Here is a 21,667-nt window from a genome sequence, read left to right on the forward strand (position 1 = left end):
CTGAATTAATAATGAACAATTAAAAGTAAAATTACATTTTTAATGCATAGGAATGCATGAGAAACTCAAGTCTGCTCAAGCAAAGTGGTGTTAACCGACAATGACAAACAATAAGAAGAAGAAAGTTTTCCTTGTCCGCCTTCACCGGGCTCAGAAACACTTAGGTCAGGTTCCCTCTGGCTCCTCTTCCTCTCGCCAGGGTTAAGCCACTCTCATCCTCAGCCCTGCCCCTCGTCCCCGCCCCCTTCAACAACTGCAGCCACGCCCCTCACTGCCTCGCCCCGCCCCCGCGGCGACGTCACCTCCGGCCGACCAGCTTCCCCAACTCCCTCTGGCTCCCGCCTTCGCCCGCTTCCGGTCGTCGTCGTCGCCGCTGCTGCCGCTGCTGTTGCTGCTGAGGCTGCTGGCTGAGGCCGGAGGATCGGGCGGCGGCGGCGGCGGCGGCTGAGAGGGCGGCGGCGGGAGCGGAGCGGGACGAGGGAACGAGAGGAAGCGAGCGAGGAGCGCGCAGAGCGCGCTTTTCCGTCCGCCTGAGGAGCCGAAGCAGCCCCGGCCCCGCCGCCGCCGCCTGCCCGCCGGACAAAGCCGAGAGCCCGCGCCCACAGCCATGTCCTCGTCAGCCGGCAGCGGCCACCAGCCCAGCCAGAGCCGCGCCATCCCCACCCGCACCGTGGCCATCAGCGACGCCACGCAGCTACCTCATGACTATTGCACCACGCCCGGGGGGACGCTCTTCTCCACCACACCGGGAGGTGAGCGCCGGCCAGCCGTCCACCGCGCCCGGTGTCCCGCCGCGGTCCTCTAACTCCTCGGCGCCTTGGTGCCCGGCCGCTTCGCCCCCGCCCCCAGCTCCACCGAAGCCCCGGGGACGCTGCCCTTGGGCCCGCCCGAGCGTTCGGGACCCTTTGCTTCGTGTTCTGTCTTGCCCGCAGCTCGAGTCGGCGCGCGCCCCACTCGGGAATGTGGCTGTCCTGTCGCGAAAAAGAGCTCTTGTTTCCGCTTCGTGGCAGGCTTACGCATTCGACCCAGTTTTCTCTCTCCTCTCTGCCTCCTTCCCGGGCGGATTTGGCTCCACTTGGCCTTGCATTACACTCTGCATTGCCTGTCTCTTGCATATTGTGCAAATTAATGCTTGATTTTGGAGCTGGCTCCGGGCCTTTTTAAAAAAGAACTTTGGGAGAGGAATTCGGCCCTGGGATTCTGCGATGGCTTGTTTTTGCTGCTTTTAGAACACCGGGAGGAGGCTGGAATGCGGAGTCTGGAAGCCTCGCCCAGCGTTATCCCGCTTTGACAGCATTGTTTACTTTGCTGGACGAGGCCCCACGGGTGAGGGGAGTCCCCAGGCCGGGAGGAGAGAGCGATAAAATAAAGCTCAAGTAATAGCCAAGGGAAAGTAGGTGGGGGTGGTAGGGCGCTGACAGCCTTAAGGTAGGGTGTCTTTCGGCAGCGACGCCTTTGGAAATGGATTGAAGGACCTTTGTCAAGGACACCCCATTTGGGTGGAGTGGTTGCTTGATCCTGTGGAAGGGGCTAGAGAGAGGCAATCCAGAGAGAGGGTGGTTTCCTGGCATTGCTTTTCAAAGCATGACCAGGAACTGTTTACAAATAAGTAATACTGGGGTAGAGGTGAAGCTTGGTCACGGGAAGAGAGCTCAAAGGTTGTCTGTGCCCTAACTGGGCTGTCCTCCAGAGGGAGGAGCCTGGAAAGCGATTTTGAGGAGCCTTATTGAAGGGAACGGGGCCTCCTTTTTAACTTCAGAACTTTGTTTTCTTTTGGTGCTGGGGTGGCCTCTTGCTAGAGGGTGGGGACTTCGCAGCTCCTGCGGTCTAGAGGATTGCTAGCCTTGTTCCTGTGGGCAGGGCTCAGGAGCTGTACTACAACCAATCCGGTGCAGTTAGGCCTGGACCATCCTTAAATCAGTTGCACAATAGCAAGGCTTGTGGAGTAAGGAGACCTTCTTGCCAACACCAAGGGATAAAATCTAGGAGGGAGCTTTACAGAGAAATTCAGCCAGGCCGCTGGGGGAGGTGGGGGGGGGAAGGGCTGCCTTGGAAGGCTTTTTAAATGACCCAGGCAGAAGTTCATTAATATATATGGAGAGCTGGGTTTAAGGAAATGTTAACTTTGCAGAATAGTTGAGTTCTTAGGTGGCTTAACTCATGGAAGAAATCTTCCCCCCGATATGATCAGTTGAAGACCAACCCGTGTTTGAGCATGGTACAGGGTCTCACTCTGTCGCCCAGGCTGGAGTACAGTGGCACGACCTCGGCTCACTGCATTCTCTACTTCCTGGGCTCAAGCGATCCTCCCACCTCAGCCTCCTGAGTAGCTGGGACCACAGGCACGTGCCACCACGCCTGGCTAATTTTTTTGTATTTTTGGTAGAGTCTGGGTTTCTCCATGTTGCCCAGGCTGGTCCTGAGCTCGAGTTATTCGCCCCATCAGCCTCCCAAAGTGCTGGGATTACAGGCGTGAGTCACTGCAAGATCTTGCTTTTTAATCCTGAAAAATTTTGGCAGACCAGAATCTGCTCCATATAAGAGTTGTCTCGAACTTGAACTGATAGCTTTTAAGAAATAGATGCTGTTTTCCGAGGTGATGGAAAGGGATTTATAACTTCTTCCAGAATTCTTTGTGGTATTGCTCAGTATATGCCTGTGCTTCCAGCAGTTCAGAACAGGTCATAGTAACAACTTCACTCAGCTATAATTTATTTGGGAAGGGAACTAAACTTTCAGCTATAAATCCCCTGAGGGAAGAGCCACCTAGACACGTTTTTGGCTTATGTCAAATAGTCAAGCTACCATGCTTTTAAAAACAAGGGCATAGTCTTTAAGCGTTGCTTCAAAGATAGAAGCCTGTCTCATAGCCTGGATTAGTTCTTAAAGTGCTTGCAAAGATTCTGCCAGAAATACTGATTCATTACCCCTCCTCCTAACACACTCAATCACTGTTTTCTCAAATATCACTTCCCCCCAAATTGTTTCTACACACAGTTTTTTGTTTTTGATTTAAATACTTGTCATCTTCGCTCTTCTTTAATGTTGAGCCGTATTTATTGGGAGAGCCCATCATAATCTTTGGATTTGTTTATTTATTTATTTATTTATTTTTGGAGACGGAGTCTCGTTCTGTAGCCTAGGCTGGAGTGCAGTGGCGCAATCTCAGCTCACTGCAAGCTGTGCCTCCCGGGTTCACGCCATTCTCCTGCATCAGCCTCCCGAGTAGCTGGGACTACAGGCGCCCACCACCATGCCCAGCTAATTTTTTGTATTTTTAGTAGAGATGGGGTTTCACCATGTTAGCCACGATGGTCTCGATCTTCTAACCTCGTGATCCGCCCGCGTCGGCCTCCCAAAGTGCTGGGAGTACAGGCGTGAGCCACCGCGCCTGGCCGTAATCTTTGGGTTTTTAACATGAGGGCTTATTTAATATCTTTATGAGGACATGGTACCGTTGCAGTTGGATTTAATCACTATTACAGCAATGAATACTGTTTAGGTGTTCTTGACTTACTGATTGAACTTCCCCCTCTGATGGTTTGTGTATCTCTAATGCTACATTCTCTTCCTCTCATCATGTAATTTTATTTCCCTCAACCAGGGTGCAATAGTTTGTTATCTGGCCACCTCCAGACGCCTGGATTAATATAGTTAGGTATCGTTAGTAAATTTTGTTTGCCCAGGGGAGTGGTTCGCACAAAAGGGGACAACAGACAAAAGTAGGAAATACAGTCCTTGGTCTGAACAGGTTTAAATTCTTGATTTGGGGGTAGGGGCAGACAGATAAGATTTTTAGTTCTAGAAGAGTAGAGTCAAGTGCTAACATATATTTCAGACTTGAAAACATTTAGAAAAATGAGTGGTAGGCTTGTATTGGAAATCTCTATTTAGTGGTAAGGGAGGGAATTAACATTTCCTGCTTCAAACTTCTGGTAACCTTCTGGAGGGTCACATACATGTTAGAGCATTCCAGCATAACAACAGTTGATGGACCGAATGCCCTAAATGATCAGACTGAGCAGGGACATTCACAGCATAGCAAACTTAGAGTTTCTCCCCCTTGAAGAGTCCTTTATTCACTGGAGATCAGAGGAGATACAGCTTACCCTTGAGGTTTCTCGAAATTGCCTTCCTGTGGTTTGGGAAGTGAGAAGTGGGTGAAAACACACTTGCTGTAACCTCTTGGATTTCTCATATTGCTAGAAGAGTACCCTTTCTCATTACAAAGGAAGAGGAAACTTTTTGTTGGGCAAATTCCAGGCCAAAAAAAAAGCTCTTGGATTTTATTTTATTTTTTTTTTATCTGCCTGTGGAGGAGTGGGGATGATATTTGGTTCTTCCATTGAGAAGCTACCTCTGCCCTCAAAGGAAGGTAAAGTTACTATAGTTGGCTCCACTTTTAATAACACTAGTGATCTGGAAGAAACCTAATGCTTTCATTTTATTATTGAGAGAAACTGGGACCCAGAGAAGTTAAGTAACTTGTTAGTATTAAACAGCTAATTATTTATTGTCCATGGGTCCCTCAAATTTAGTATCCTGATGACTATTCCAGTTTTTTTCCTCCACTGTTTTCTTTTTTTTTTTTTTTTTTTTTTTTTTTGAGACGGCGTCTCGCTCTGTCACCCAGGTTGGAGTGCAGTGGCACGATCTCGGCTCACTGCAAGCTCCGCCTCCCGGGTTCACGCCATTCTCCTGCCTCAGCCTCTCCAAGTAGCTGGGACTACAGGCGCCCGCCACCACACCCGGCTAATTTTTTGTATTTTTAGTAGAGACGGGGTTTCACCGTGGTCTCGATCTCCTGACCTCGTGATCCGCCCGCCTGGGCCTCCCCAAAGTGCTGGGATTACAAGCGTGAGCCAGCGCGCCTGGCTCCTCCACTGTTTTGAGATGCTTATCTTACTAGGAAAGGAAGTTTGCAGACATTTAAAGAGACTTTTCTACCTCTGGAATGCTAGCTAATATGATTCTTTCCGCTACCTTATTTCCTTTCTAGGTGCTGAACTGCCGCCCTTTTAGAAGAGTTGTTTTGCTCTGGGGAATGAGCAGAAACATAGATACCTCTTTTACCCTTTCTCTTTGCCTTTCTTTTCCTGCACAGAGTTCTCATCACCCATGGAAACGTATGCTGTTACCATAACAAGGGCAACAGAGGGGAACTAACTGTGATGGTCTGAAATTTTGTCTGGGCTGTAGCTCTTCCTTTCTGCCTCTCGGATAGTTGATATGATTGGTTCACTGGGACAGAATGTCATAAAGGCCTTGGATGGGTTTGGAAAAAAGGAGAAAGCAGGAAGAAGGGAAAATAATCCACTTGGAGTGAACTATACCAAAATAAAGAGTATTGGGGGTGAAGGGAGCTGCTTTTTTTTTTTCTTTCTTTCTTTCTTTGAGACGGAGTTTCACTCTTGTTGCCCAGGCTGGAGTGTAATGGCACCATCTTGGCTCACCGCAACCTCCGCCTCCTGGCTTCAAGTGAGTCTCCTGCCTCAGCCTCCTGAGTAGCTGGGATTACAGGCGCCCACCACCACGCCTGGCTGATTTTTGTATTTTTAGTAGAGGTGGGGTTTTACCATGTTGGCCAGGCTGGTCTCAAATTCCTGACCTCAAGTGATCCGCCCACCTCGGCCTCCCAAAGTGCTGGGATTGAAACACCATGCCCAGCCCTGTTTCTTTTGTTAAGATGAAAATTGTCTCTGTTGGTTTATTAGTACTTCAGGGATTTGATGGTTGTGCACACTGAATGTGGTTTGGCCACCACCCGTCTCCCTGAAGAATACAGAGTTAGGCAGCTTTTAGTTTCCTCTGGGTTATTTGCCATAGAGCTTTTCAGGAGTCTGTCTCTTCATCCAGAGTCTCCATGAAGAACAGATGTTTAAAACTGAAGTTCATTCATGAATGTTCTATAACTCAGTCAGTAAAACAGACCTTGTTCTACCTTCCTAAGTTGAAAGAATAAAAAGCAGAGAAAATGCTTTCTTTGTTAAGTCCTTTCTGTTTTTTCCTTTGTTATTTTCCCTTATGGGGGTGGGAGAGAGAGAGACAGGCTTAGACTTTTCTGAGTGCATTAGAAGCACTTGCTGCTTGTTCATCTTGTATCTGTTTCTCATCTTTTGGTGGGCGCTTACATGAGACATAGCTGGAGAATTGTAAAGAATTCCTAGTAGAAAATTGAAGTTACATGCCAAATGCTTTGTTTCTTTTTTTAATTCAATGTCTAGGCTTGAAGGATACCTTCCTCCTCATGGTCCCTGCTGTCCTAGCAGTGTTGGTTTGTATGTATGTATTTATAAGATATTTTGTAAGCATCTTTTTTCTTAGTTCTTTATAATGGTTTTTTAATACACTATATCTTGATGTTTTAAATATACGTAACAAAAATTTCCATTTTAGTCATTTTTAATTGCACAGCTCAGTGGGATTAAATATATTAACCTTGCTTTGCAACCATCACCACCATCCGTCTTCAGAACTTTTTTCATCTTCCTAAACTGAAACCTCATACCAATTAAACAATAACTTCCCATTAAGCACTACCACCGCAGCCCCCGGCAACTAATCATCATCCTACTTTGTGTCTTCATGAATTTGACTACTCTAGGAATCTCAGTTAAGTGGAACCATGTAGTAATTGTCCTTTTGTAAATGAACATTCATCAGTGCTCATGCTTTTTTTTCTTGCCATTTTGCTTTTTTTTTTTTTTTTACATTTTTTTAATACCTATGAAAGCAACAAAGTTTTAAAAGTCATACAGTCTTATTGGCCACAAAACAAAAAGCGGCATTCCAATGCCCTATTCCTTCATCTCCATTTCCACTCTCAGAGAAACCATTTTAAACTCATTTAGCTAATGTGCACTGCAGCCTTGACCTGGGCTCAGCCTCCTGGGATCATAGGAGTGCCACCAAGCACGGCTAATTTTTAAAATTTTTGTAGAGATGATTTCTCACCGTGTTTCCCAAGCTGGTCTTAAACTCCTGGGCTCAGATGATCCTCTCGCCTCAGCCTCCCAAAGTGCTGTGATTATAGGTGTGAGCCCCTATGCCCACCCTCTTTCTTAGTTTGGGGTATTAATTCATTTGCTGCTATGGAAGTTGAGGATTTAGTTGCTATGTACACCCTTCTCCCAATGTATATACTTCTGTCTCCTATCCTCTTAATTTAACTTTTTTTAAACCCTTTTTGGTTAAACTAATATGTATGTAATCTTTACTAAATTTAGGTAAATATTGAATGCAGATGTGGCTGACATTGTTGGTTTCCTGCTCAATAGCCATTCCCTCTTCTTGCTTGCTGCCAGATTCCCTCATTTTTTTAAATGGCAAGGTGCTAAACCCCAGGATATAGACCATGACAGCTCTAAGTCAGTCATAGTTTCCCCAGTGTTTGGTCTGGTGGGCATCTGAACCAGTTCTGGCCAAATGAGATATAAAGGAAGTCTGCTGATGGCTTCTGAGATTTTCCTCTCCAACGGAGAAAGTCCCAGGAGGAAAGCCCTGTTTGACTTCATGTTCTCCTTTCCTGCTTGGAACTCTATTTTATGAGGATGTAGGTCCATCTCAGCCTTTTTGGAGGGTTTATGGGCAAGTTACTTAATGTTTCATTCTCCAGGCTATTTGCATGAGTAAATGCTTAATTCTAATTCTGGACGCAGACTTAGTTAAACAGAATTTTATGATGGCAGGGGAGTGGCGGGGGGGTGACTCCCTGTAAAAATATAGTTAACAACTACCCTGTAAGTTAACCATGTTATGGTGGACTTTCTTTGTGTGGTTTTATTTCAGCTTACATAATTTCTTAAGTATATAGCTTAATGCATGGATTATTTATCATTTAAACTAAGGTACTTGGTATTGAAAGAGGCCCTTATGCTTGAATGACCTTGTTTCTATACTAGCCATCTTGGCAAACATAACTTTGGGCTTTATTCATTGACCTTGTTGTTTTCTGCAGTTTGAGAGTCACTGGTTTTTAGATTCAAAGGTAGATAGGGTTTTTTCCCCCCTCTCTATCAAAGGGACTCAGTTTTACTCTCATATTTCCCTAGTAATGTTAAATCTAGAAAGTCCTGGATGAAAGTATTAGATTTATCCTAATATCTGGTCACTAAGGGATGAAAAATTTATAAATAGCTAATGTTAACCTAGATCTAAAGCTTCCTATTCTGAAATCCAAACATGGAGACTGAGAAAAATATGTACATTTTTTAAACAAAATGGAAAAATGAAACTTCAACAATGTAAAAGAGCGTAAAATGCCAATAGACAGCCACTTTCAACAGTTTCTGTTTACAGTGCTTTTGCTGGCTACCATTGTTGCTGTAAATAATATATGTATACTGTGATTTCTTTAACATTAGACAATACTGTTAACTCCCCATTGTGAAAGATGAGGAATCTAAGATACTTTTATTACTTTCTGTCTCTCGTTTCTCATCCTCTCTCCATTTACTAATTTCTATAAATTGTATTATCATTTTTGGATCCTCTAGTAGTTATCTTTAAAGCTCTAAATAATATGTGTCTCAACCTGTCATCTTTAGCTGTCCACTGTATAAAAATACACCATTCACCTGTCCTCTTGCCTTTACTTTGCTGGTATGTAACCTCATTATTTTTATAATATCAGGGTTTGTGGGCAGGCATGGTGGCTTACACCTATAATCCCAACACTTGGTGAGGCCAAGGCAGGAGAACCGCTTGAGCCCAGGAGTTTGAGACCAGTCAGGGCAACATAGTGAGACCCCATCTCTACAAAATATAAAATTAGTTGGACTGTAGTCCCAGCTACTTGGGAGGCTAAGGTGGGAGGATCGCCTAGAGCCCAGGAGGTCAAGGTTGCAGTAAGCCGTGATCGTGCCACTGCACTAAAGCCTGGGTGATAGAGCAAGACCCTGACTCTCAAAAAAAAAAAAAAAAAAAAATCAGAATTTGTAACATTTACGTACTCTTCCTTAACTGTAATTCTTCTATGCTTTTACTGTAGTTTGATTATAAACATTGAAAATCAAACAGCATATACAATATTGTGATTTTTTTTTTTTTCATAATTTTCCAATATAAGACTAAGGAGCATGATTATTTTCATAGAGAAGGAATGGAAAATTGTTTTTTATTTTTTGTAACACTCCATCAATTGGTCACAATCATGCCCCATTTTGATACTGTGTTATATGAGCTATGGATTTCTTGTGTAGTCTGTTTTCCTTCTTCAGTAGCTTAAGGTTAACTTGTTTCTAGTTACTTACAGCTGTATTGGTTGACATTAAATTGAGCTGACATAGCGTTGGAGGGAGTCTGGGTGAAATGTGAATTGCTAGGAAGTCCTTGCTTCAGAAGATGTACATCTGTGCATGCATATGTATAAGAAACCTTAAATATTTTAGATTTTTTAATAGATTGACTTGGAATTGATGTAAGTTTATAGTAAACATAATATTCAATAAAGGAAATAAAGGGTTTTTTCCTGCTATTTTATCCATGGTTGAATCTTAATTTTTTTTCTTTGAATAATTTTGGTTTTTTAAAAGGTCAGTTTCTTTTGAATTACACCCTAAAATCATTAGTGATTAACAAGCTGATTTCGTATTTTTGCTTTATACCCACTACAATTAAATTTTTTTTAGCTTGCAGAAATTACTAAAATTTAAAAACTTATAAGTACTATACTTTCATAGTCATATTTTCCCTGGCTGTATTTGAGAACATTTACAGCATTAAGACGCTGGTTCTTCAGTGTGTCTTGTTGTCTGAATTATTTACTGTGTTGGCTTTCAAAATCAAACGTATCTTAGGAATGCATTAAAAAACTATTAGAAATAATAGGTGAGTTTGCCAAGGTTGCAAGATAAAAGAGCCATATAGAAAAACCTGTTCTTGGCCCAGCACAGTGGCTCACGCCTGTAATCCTAGCACTTTGGGAGGCCAAGGCTTGCAGATCACTTGAGGTCAGGAGTTCAAGACCAGCCTGGCCAACATGGTGAAACCCCATCTCTACTAAAAATACAGAAATTAGCTGGGCGAGGCTGGGTGCCGGTGGCTCACGCCTATAATCCCAGCACTTTGGGAGGCCGAGGTGGGCGGATCACGAGGTCAAGAGATGGAGACCATCCTAGCCAACACTGTGAAACCCCGTGTCTACTAAAAATACAAAAATTAGCTGGGCGTAGTGGCGTGCGCCTGTAGTCCCAGCTACTCAGGAGGCTGAGGCAGGAGAATTGCTTGAACCCAGGAGGTGGAGGTTGCAGTGAGCCGAGATTGTGCCACTGCACTCCAGCCTGGGCGACAGTGCGAGACTCTGTCTCAAAAAAAAAAATTAGCTGGGCGAGGTGGTGGGTGCGTGTAGTCCCAGCTACTCGGGAGGCTGAGGCAGGAGAATGGCGTGAACCCAGAGGGTGGAGGTTGCAGTGAGCTGAGATCATGCCCTGCACTCCAGCCTGGGCAACAGAGGAAACTCCATCCCAAAAACAAAAACAAAACTGGTCATGCTTGTTATCCCATCATTTTGGAAGGCTGAGGTGGGCAGATGGCTTGAGCCCAGGAGTTCAAGACCAGCCTGGGCAACATGGTGAAACCGTGTCTCTACAAAAAATATAAAAATAATTTTTTTCTGGGTGACGTGTGCCTGTAGTCCCAACTGCTAGGGAGGCTGAGGCAGGAGGACCGCTTGAGCCCAGGAGGTGTAGGTTGCAGTGAGCCAAGATTGCACTTCTGCCCTCTAGCTTGGATGACAGAGCAAGACCCTCTCTCAAAAAAAAAAAAAAGGCCGGGCGCAGTGGCTTCCGCTTGTAATCCCAGCACTTTGGGAGGCCGAGGTGGGCAGATCACGAGGTCAGGAGATCAAGACCACGGTGAAACCCCATCTCTACTAAAAATACAAAAAAAAAAAAATTACCCGGGCGTGGTGGCGGGCGCCTGTAGTCCCAGCTACTCGGAGAGGCTGAGGCAGGAGAATGGCGTGAACCCGGGAGGCGGAACTTGCAGTGAGCTGAGATTGTGCCACTGCACTCCAGCCTGGGTGACAGAGCGAGACTCTGTCTAAAAAAAAAAAAGAGAAAAAGCAATCCCATTTACAATAGCATGAAAACAATTTGATAGGAATAAATTTAGTCACAAAGCATAAAACCTTTACTCTGGAAACTACAAAACATTGTTGAAAGAAATTAAAGAAGACCCAGATAAGTGGAAAGACATTTGGTGGTCATGGATCAGAAGACTTAATATTGTTAAGATGGTAGTACTCCACAAATTGACCTTCACATTCAGCACAGTCCCTATCATAATCTCAACTGGCTTCTTTGACAAGCTGACAAAATTCATATGGAACTTTAAGGGACCTAAAGTATCCAGAACAATCTTGAAAAAGAACTAAGTTGGAGGACTTACACTTTGTGGTTTCAAAACTTATTACAAAGCAAGGCAGTGGGGTACTAGCATATGGATAGACATACAGATCAATGGAATAAAATTGAGAGTCCAGAAATAAACCCTCACAATAATGGCCCATTGATCTTCAACAAGGGTGCCAAGACAATTCTGTGGAAAAAGAACAATTTTCAACAGATAGTGCTGATACAACTGGATATGCACACAGAAAAACTGAAGGTGGACCAGATGGCTCAAAGACCTAAATGTCGGAGCAAAAGCTATTAATGTACAACCTTTAGAAGAAGACAGAGGCAAATCTTTATGACCTTGGATTAGGCAGTGGCCTAAGATATGACTCCAAAAGCACAAACAAAAGAAAAAAAAAATACATTGGACATCATGAAAATTAAGAACTTTTGTGCTTCAAAGATCATGAAGAAAATGAAAAGATAACCCACAGATTAGGAGAAAATATTTGCAATCACAGATTTATATCCAGAATAAAGAACTATCTTAATTTAGTAATAAAGACAACCCATTGAAAAATGGGTAAAGGTTCTGAATAGACAGTTTCATCAAAAGAAGATATGTGGTGGAATGGCCTGTTAAGTATGTGAAAACAGCATGTTCAACATAATTAGCCATCAGGGAAATGCAAATTAAGATCAAACCACAGTGAGAAACCACTTCATATCTGCTAATGTTGGCTATAATATATAAAAATTAGAACTCTTACAAACTACTGATGGGAATGTAAAATGGTACAACCACTTTGAAAAACAGGCAGTTCTGGCCAGGTGCGGTGGCTCATGCTGGTAATCCCAACACTTTGGGAGGCCGAGTCGGGCAGATCACAAGGTCAAGAGATGGAGACCATCCTAGCCAACATGGTGAAACCCTGTCTCTACTAGAAATACAAAAATTAGCCCGGCGTGGTAGCGTGCACCTGTAGTCCCAGGTGTGGGAGGCTGAGGCAGGAGAATCGCTTGAACCCAGGAGGCGGAGGTTGCAGTGAGCCAAGATCATGCAGCTGTACTCCAGCCTGGTGGCAGAGCGAGACTGTCTCAAAAAACAAACAAAAAAAACAGACAATTATTCAAAGGGTTAAAGGTAGAGTTACCATATGACCCAGTAGTTCTACCTTGTTTTATTTTTTATTTATTTATTTTTTTGAGACAGGGTCTCACTCTGTCATCTAAGCTGAGTGCAGTGGTGCAATCATGGCTCACTGTAACCTCCCATCTCCTGGGCTTAAGTGATCCTCCCACCTCAGCCTCCCCAGCAGCTGGGACTACAGGCATGCAACACCACGCCTGGCTAATTTTTGTATTTTTTTTTTTAAGAGACGGGATTTTGCCACGTTGCCCACGCTGGTCTTGAACTCCTGAGCTCAAGTAATCCACACACGTTGGCCTCCCAAAGTGCTGGGATTATAGCTGTGAGCCATCATGCTTGGCTAATTCCACTTTTTTAGTTTAGTGTATACCCAAGAGAATGGAAATGTGTTCACACGAAAACTTGTACGTGAATGTTATTCATAATAGACAAAAAGTGGAAGCAACCCATTTATCAGTTGATGGACTGTTGTTTTTATCGACTTACCAGTCCATCAACTGATAAATTGATAAAGTGCGATATATACATACAATGAAATATTTGGTAATGAAAAAGAAATGAAGTACTGATAAATGCTACAACATAAACGAACTTTGAAGACATGAAAGTGAAAGAAGCAGTCACAAAAGACCATATATTGTATGATTCCATTTATATGAAATGGCCAGAATAGGTAAAACCATATAGAGACAGAAAGTAGATTAGTGGTTGCCTAGGGTCAGGGTGTGGGGAGATCAGGTGGCATCTAAGGGGTTGGGGGAGGTTATGGGGCTAATGAAAGGGTTCTAAAATTGATTATGGTGATGACTGTACAGTAGTGCGAATCAGCTAAAACTATTGAATTATACACTTAAGTGGATGAATTGTAAATGAATGGTATTTCAATAAACTTGTAAAATACCGTATCTTATCGGCTCTTTAAGGTCATAGAGGTTCTTCAGAGTTTCTCTTATACCTCACACATTTAGGCAGAATCTCTAATACCTATATCCTAGTTGGTTTAATTGCAATTCTTTAATGTATGTGTTGTTGCTGATACATAATTTAGAAAGCTTGCTTCTGTGCTGTGCTTTTTTCACCACCTCATCTCCACAATTTCCAAGCTTGATGTACTACAGAAGTAAGAATAATCTTGTTCCAATTTGCAAGTTGACTCATCTGACAGTGAAACCTCACCCTTCTGAAATCTAATCATGAACAAAAGTGGGGTAACTCAAACAGATAGGCAAAATCCATCGATAAAGCTCCTTCCCTTTGTTCATCGGAAGGCCATCAGACCCCCTTTCACCCTATTTGCCCTTATTTTACGTAGCATGCTAATAAGCAAGTTGCTGATTTCCAAACCCACCAGACTAGGAACACCAAGTTAGAAAGGGTGTTAAGGGTGTGCTATACAGATTGAATTGTGTCTCCCCAAAATTCTTATGTTGAAACCTTAATTCCCAACATGATGGTATTAGGAGGTGGCGCCTTTGGGAGTGAATTAGGTTCAGTTGAGGTCATAAAGGTGGGACCCTCATGATGGGATTTGTGCCCTTATAAGATGGAACACCATAGAGTTGTGGCCCCCTTACCCCAATTTAAGGGACACAAAGAGAAGGCAGCTACCTACAAGCCAGGAAGAGAGCCCTCACCAGAAACGATCCATGCTGGCATCTTAGTGTTGGACTTCTAGCCTCCAGAACTATGAGACAATTTCTGTTGTTTTAAGTTGTGCAGTCTGTGGTATTTTGTTATGGCAGCCTAAGCTGACTGAGTCATAGTAGTAGCCTGGAAAAAAGGTAGCTCTTAGTCTAAGGAGACAAGGGCACTGTGGGAGAAGGGTGCAACAGCACAACCTTGACCATCTGAACTCTGTATAGTGATGTTCAGCTGTACAGAGCACCAACTCAATAGGGCTTGAGATTTCTTAGGTCATAACATAGTATAATAAACAATTGTCATAATAATGACTGTGATTCATCAAGAGGGTTGAATCGTTTTCTGTTGAAGGCCATAAAGGAATTTAAATCTGCATTAGAAGTATTTCCATTCAAGATAATTGAAATTGTTTACCCTTTGAAAGTTGAACTAAGTTTTGCGCTACCCAGAATACCTCATTCCTCATAATTTCTAGATGCCTTTTTGAGTGCTACTCTAGTTTTTGTTTTTCAAAGCAAAGAGTTTGAAGGTAAGTTTCTACTTTCCTTGTCCTAAAATTATATTTGATTTACATTTTGAGGCAGGATCTTGCTCTGTTGCCCAGGCTGGAGTGCAGAGGTGCAATCATAGCTCACTGTAGCCTCGAACTCCTGGACGCAAGCTATTCTCCTGGCTCAACCTCCGAGTAGTAGGGACTTCAGACCAACAGTACCTCACTTGGCTCTTTTTAAAATAATTTTTTTAGAGACAGGGTCTCACTATGTGGCCCAGACTGGACTCAGACTCTTGGGCTCAAGCAGTCCTCCTGCCTTGGACTCCCAAAGTGTTGGAATTACAGGCATGAGCCACCATGCCCAGGCTCTCTTGTCTTTTTGATAATAGCCATCCTAAGAGATGTGAAGTGATATCTCATCATGGTTTTGATTTGCATTTCCTTGATGATTAGTGATGTCGAGCACCTTTTAATGTACCTGTTGACCATTGTAAGCAGCACGTTTCCATAACTGTTTATCAGTTAAAGTGTACTCTTCAGAACTACTGTTTTTAAAACATTCAGGTAACCGGCCAGGCGCGGTGGCTCACGCTTGTAATCCCAGCACTTTGGGAGGCCGAGGCGGGCGGATCACGAGGTCAGGAGATCGAGACCACGGTGAAACCCCGTCTCTACTAAAAATACAAAAAATTAGCCAGGCGTGGTGGCGGGCGCCTGTAGTCCCAGCTACTCGGTAGGCTGAGGCAGGAGAATGGCGTGAACCCGGGAGGCGGAGCTTGCAGTGAGCCGAGATTGCGCCACTGCACTCTAGCCTGGGCGACACAGTGAGACTCCGTCTCAAAAAAAAAAAAAATAAAACATTCAGGTAGCATTTAACTGGTAAGCAGATTGTTTTGTAGAATAGAGAGGGGCTGCCAGTTTCACCTTTGACTATAGCTGTGAGAAGAATGTCAGTCTCAGTCCTTCTTTGGAAAGCCTTTAAAAGGGGCTGTTTATTTTTTCTCATACTTGTTTATTCTTTCATTTAAAACTTTTTTTTCTTAAAGATGTTAATGTTAGGGCCTAGGTCACATATAAATAAGACATAGCCTTGACATAAGAAACTCAAAGTCTATAAAGAGACAGATGGATAAACAGGAGTCCTGTAATATATGATGTGTGTAAGATGGAGAGGAAGAACCTTTTAAAAAAGTGAGGGGTGGGGGTGGCTTCATAAAGGAAGTGATGGTTGGAGCTGAGTCTTGAAGGATCAGCAGGAGTGTCCCTGGCAGAAGAGAAAGGGCATTCCAGATGGCAGAGGAGCCTGTTTACAGGCAGGGAGGTTAGAGATTATGCTTTCGACGTGAATTGTAAAATCCTTAAAAGTTAGGATTACATGGGATTTAAATTAATTTCCTGGGTAGTATTATATGTTGATAACCCCTTAAATTGTTTCAAACTCCTTTTAACCCTGTTTTCCAGGAACTCGAATCATTTATGACAGAAAGTTTCTGTTGGATCGTCGCAATTCTCCCATGGCTCAGACCCCACCCTGCCATCTGCCCAATATCCCAGGAGTCACTAGCCCTGGCACCTTAATTGAAGACTCCAAAGTAGAAGTAAACAATTTGAACAACTTGAACAATCACGACAGGAAACATGCAGTTGGTAAGAGAATGACAGTGTTGGAGACCTAGAGCGTGGCTCTTGGAATTTGAATGTCTGTTTGCTGTAGGTTGAGAACCTATTGATTCTTCAGTTTTGTTTTTTTGTTGTTGTTGTTTGTTTTTTTTTTTTTTTTTTTGAGACACAGTCTCATTCTGTCACTGAGGCTGGAGTGCAGTGGCACAATCTCAGCACACTGCAACCTCCGCCTCCTGGGTTCAAGCGATTCTCCTGCCTCAGTCTCCTGAGTAGCGGGGATTACAGGCACCTGCCACCACGCCTGGCTAATTTTTGTATTTTTTAGTAGAGACAGGGTTTTGCCATGTTCTCAGGCTGTTCTTGAACTCCTGACCTCAGGTGATCCGCCCGCCTCAGCCTCCCAAAGTGCTAGGATTACAGGTGTGAGCCACTGTGCCTGGCCAATTCTTCAGTTAATAACTAATGTTCAGTTATATATCTCTAAGGTTTCCCTCCTCCCCTAAAGGCTTCTTGAAATGCTCTGAAAACCCTGAGTTCTAAATCATAAATCTGATGTAGTTGGTGGGAGAAAAGAATCCAGAATCAGGATGATAAACCCCAAAAATGACTCCTTGAACCATGCCTTAAGGACTGCCTGGCCTAGGCTTCATTGGACTAAGGATAACACACACAGAAAACAAAACAGTTTCATAGCCCCCATTTCCATCACCCTCAGGCAAATAGACCTTGTTTCTTTTCTTTCTTTTTTTTTTTTTTTTGAGTTGGAGTCTTGCTCTGTTGCCCAGGCTGGAGTGCAGTGGCACGATCTCGGCTCACTGCAAGCTCTGGTTCCCGGGTTCACATCATTTTCCTGCCTCAGCCTCCCAAGTAGCTGGGGCTACAGGCGCCTGCCACCACACCCGGCTAATTTTTTGTATTTTTTAGTAGAGACGGGGTTTCACCATGTTAGCCAGGATGGTCTTGGTCGCCTGACCTGGTGATCCGCCCGCCTCAGCCTCCCAAAGTGCTGGGATTACAGGCGTGAGCCACTGTGCCCGGCCGACCTTGTTTCTTATATGAATTTCTTTTATATGGCGTGAGGAAAAGCAGTATGGTTTATTTCCTCTTTTCCAGAACTGCCTTTAAGGTTTACCTAAATTACCCCTCCTCCAACACATTATTTTATTCTTTATCACTGTAGAAGCAGAATGGTGTGGTAGGAGTGGCCAGCTCCTGAAATACTCCTCAGGGACTGCACTTCGTGACCCCTAGATGTGGGCCAGCATTCCGCTTTGTCATATTTCAGATGAGTTTTTTAATGGACAAAGTGTTAGTTTGGAGCAGGGCCAAAGTCCAAAGCCTCCAGAAGAATGTGCTCCCCTGAGAGATGGCAAAGAGCTCCCCAAGAGCTGCTGTTCAGTCATCCTGAAGACAAAGGGACAATGGGGATGTTTTCACTTGTGTCCTTTTCCCCAAAACTTCTCTGCATGGGTGATGGGACGGCCATTCTTCTTTTTCAGATTAAGACCAGCCAAAGCAAAGCAGAGTAATTGTTTTAAGGCAGCAGAGAGTGGGACAGTTTGAATTACTTTTTGTCTCATATAGAGGGAATGACAGTTAAAACAGTTATGCTTTTTTGTGTATGTGCTAAACTCTTCATTTTATTTGTCCTAACTAGGAGATGATGCTCAGTTCGAGATGGACATCTGACTCTCCTGCAAGGATTAGAAGAAAAGCAGCAACACTGATACTTGTGTGCACCTGATTTGGCCAATAGGATCAACAGTGAAAAGACAGAAGAGGCAATACCAGCAGTCCCCACTACAGTCTCCACCTCCCCATCTTCCTGTGGGTGCCAAATGATGGGAAGATGAGCTTCATCTGACCATTTCTTCTCCCTGTCTCCTGTTGCCCTTTCCAGTTAAACAGGTTAGATTGAAGGCCCTTGCTGTATTTCTGTAGAGCTAAGCAGCCCGTAGAGGAAAACAGTTCAAGTCTGACTTTCCTAGTTGTATTTTTATTGAGAGCCACCCTCATACCCTGTAATTTTGTCCCAAATCAAATATCAACCTACCAACAACTGCCTGGCTGGGAAGTCTGGGGAAGGGATACAGAGCTTGGTGGGCCTAACACCATTCATATTCCTTACCTCTGCCTCTCCTCCCTGTATCCCACCTATGGTTCAGTGTTGCAAGAGTCTGGGCTTGGAGTCTTTAAAACCAGCAGGGGGAAATGATAAAAAGAGAGTTGCTTTCCCTTTTACCTTGAGGTATTTGTCCCTTGGGACAGAGCACAGCTTGTGCAACTCTGGTAGCATTACCCTGTGACACTGTTTTGAGGTCCAATTCCTTTCTTTCCTCTGGGAGGAATGTCTTCTGTCTTTATAGTTCATCTTCCCATTCTTTTACTTGGTGTATTTGTGCAGATATTTTTAACTCTGTACATCAGAAGAGAGCCCTTGGTAACCACTTTTGCTCTTCTCTGTACATCAGAAGAGAGCCCTTGGTAACCAGTTTTGCTCTTCTTCTGCCACTCTTCCCTGCTTGCATCTTGTTGCTGGCAGAGTCTTCTCATACTTCAAGAAAGCAAAGTGATTTTGTCTGCTCCTAGAGCAGGTTCATACCAAGTAATAGAGGCACTTTAGCCTCCACTTGGTGGGTAAGGCCTGATCATAGTATTCTGTCAGATAATGCCTAAGAATGACCTCTGAAGAACGTTGACCCATTTGAGTACCCGGTCTCAGTCGTCATTTTTAAGTCCAGTGAGCATTGTGGTAGTTGTTCTTAGATTGCAGTTTCTTATGTTTTGAGTTTGAAGTTGATTTTCAGAATGTTCTTAGAAAAGAACTGCATTTTTTCCCTTTGTGGATCTGCTTTGTTTGGCTGCTGGGATAGATAAGCATGGGCTTAAAAAATGTGTTCCTCCCAGTTTTCTTGCCTTTCCTATTGTACTCTGAATTTCTCTCCCTACCTCCCTTACTTTCTTCCTCTCTCCTTCCTTTCCTTCCTTTTTCTCTACCAGGCCATTTTTCAAATTTACATCAAAGATACCTCAAGTGTTGGTATCTGAGAATATCTGTCACTCCTCTTATCTGAGAAGTGACCTTTTATTTTTAAGATGACTACAGACCTATTTTTAGATATGTTTTCAGTACAATTTTGAACAGCAACTTTTTAATTAAACATCTTCCAGTGTTAGGAAGTTGAGAAATGTTCATAGGCGAGTCTGCTGTTCTATGTCACCATCTTTTGTCTCCCTAGTCCCCCAGGAGCTCTTTCCTTTCCCCTCTAGTTTTGGGTGTGCATGTTTGGAGTTTGTAGTGGGTGGTTTGTAAAACTGGACCATTCTGCCTTGCTATGGGTTGTTCAAGAAAGCCTCATTCTTTTCTGTGACCCTTTTGCTTTTGCATTCACCCTCCTTCCCACCTACCTGTCCTGGGACTATTGAGCAGCATAATAATCCCGGGAAAATGATTCCCCTCATAGAAAGACTAAAGCATCCATCCCCTCATAGTTAAGTAGCCACTGGTGTCCTGGGAATTTCTGGTTGGATTTGGTGCCCTGAACTTTTTTATTAAGAAATCAGATCCCAGGGTGAGAGTAACAGGCCATTTGGCCAAGAAAGAAACCTGTTTGTTTTTCTTTTGAACTATGAAAAGACCCTGTTTGTGAATATATTTTAGAAAGAGAGGAAGGATGTCTGCAGAACTTTGTTCTGTTTTCTGCTACAAAAATGTGAATAGTTCAGAGTGAAAACCTTTTGTGATGGTTGATGTCTCAGGAATAAGCTGGATCTCCAATGTTTTGGGGATGCTTTGAGTCTCAAAAAAAATTGATAATCAGAAAAGTAATTTTTGTTTGTTTGTTTAATGTATCCCTGTTCTGTTTTTAATTAAACTCCAGTCTCATTTTACATATTCTTGGAAAAACCTAAGTTGCGCTGTAATTTACATAAGAAGCATGCTCAGGACCTCTTTGTACCCTGGGGAGCCTGATTCTTTGGGAATGAAGCTTTTCATTCTTCATACACTGGCCTTGGCATCCTGTGGAATTTGACCCAACTAGCAGCTAGTCAGTCTGTCAGTGAGCAGAAGAGTGAACTCTTCTTGATCTTTATTGCTATGTGTGAAAACTTGGCTTCCTCACTGAACGGTGAGGAATGGATTTAAAGCATGAGCTTTAGTAGTATCAAGATGCCATTTTCCTTTTTCTTGCCGTCTTGGGGAGCTTCTGCATGCGACCCCCTAATCCGAAGGCATGTTTTTAGTATTTCTTGGGAGTGTCAGCTGTATAATGCAGCAGCTGTTCAATCCCTTACCCTTCTCTGCAAGGACTTCCTTACGGCTTGGTGCAGTTCTTTCCCGGAGGCCACCACTACTAGACAGTCTTTCTTTTATCTTATGGAGATAAGTTGGCATTTAAAAAATAATTTCACAAGGCATGAGATAAACTTCCAATAGATGATACCTTTGTGTCATGCCTCATGGAATTATTTTTAGAACAAGCCAGAGTCTATTGGGTGGTTTACCTCTGCATGTTTGGAGGGAACATCACAGATGAAACCCTTAATGAATAATGTGTCCTGGGTTTTTTAGAAGGAGCACTCTTAAGTTACCACTTTGAGACAGCTCTTAACATCTTAGTGACCATTTGTAGTTTTCTTTTTATGAGGAACCCATGTTTCTATACTTGTGGGGACAATCGATCTTAATGAGAAGAGACTTCCCTTCAAATTCCAACAGCAGACATGCATTGTCATGGTTCTGCCTTCTTTATAGTGTGGCTTATTGAGTTCAGCAGTTCTCATATTCTGTTTAAATAGGTACAGCATTTTCAAGGGCACAGATAACAGAGAAGCTGGCTTTCTAGGCGTTGGGCTTCCAAGCCAAGAGTTTTGTCCTTCCACCTGTATTAGTTATCTATTGCGGTGTAAAAAATTACCCTAAATTTAGTATGTTAAAATAGTAAACATTATCTGTCAATTTCTGTGGGTTAAGAATTTGGGAGTAGTTTAACATGATGGTTCTGGCCCATGGTATCATGAAGTTACAGTTAAGATGTGAGCAGGGGCTGCAGTCAGCTGGAGCTGGAGAAACCACTTCCAAGTTCTCTCTTTGTGGCCGTTGGCAGGATGCCTCAGTTTCTTCCCATGTGGGTCTCTGCATAGGACAGCATGAGTGTCCTCACACCATGACACCTGGCTTCTCCCTGAGCAGCTGATTCCAGAGATGGTGGGGCAGGGCAAGGAGAAAGCTGCAGTGCCTTTTAAGACATAGTCTTGGAAAGGACACACCGTCACTTCTTATCCTAGTTGTTAGAAGCAAGCCACTAAGTTCAGCCTGCACTCAAGGAGAGAGGAATTACACATACGTCTACCCCAATGGAGCAGTAGCAAAGAATTTATGGACATATCTTAAAAGCACCACACCCCAACTAAGGATGAAAG

At 43.5% G+C, this 21,667-nt stretch overlaps 1 protein-coding gene across 1 annotated transcript; it reads left to right on the plus strand.

Moving 5' to 3' along the window:
- The first annotated feature begins 283 nt into the window (after nt 1-283).
- Nucleotides 284-20,150, plus strand: EIF4EBP2 (eukaryotic translation initiation factor 4E binding protein 2). Its single transcript, XM_055274584.2, has 3 exons — nt 284-752; nt 16,082-16,267; nt 17,901-20,150. Exons 1-3 carry the CDS (start codon nt 608-610, stop codon nt 17,930-17,932), a joined length of 363 nt encoding a protein of 120 aa, XP_055130559.1. The 5' UTR covers nt 284-607; the 3' UTR covers nt 17,933-20,150.
- Nucleotides 20,151-21,667: the final 1,517 nt, after the last annotated feature.

Source organism: Symphalangus syndactylus, chromosome 4 (genome assembly GCF_028878055.3).
Source record: "Symphalangus syndactylus isolate Jambi chromosome 4, NHGRI_mSymSyn1-v2.1_pri, whole genome shotgun sequence".
NCBI classification, from domain to species: domain Eukaryota; kingdom Metazoa; phylum Chordata; class Mammalia; order Primates; family Hylobatidae; genus Symphalangus; species Symphalangus syndactylus.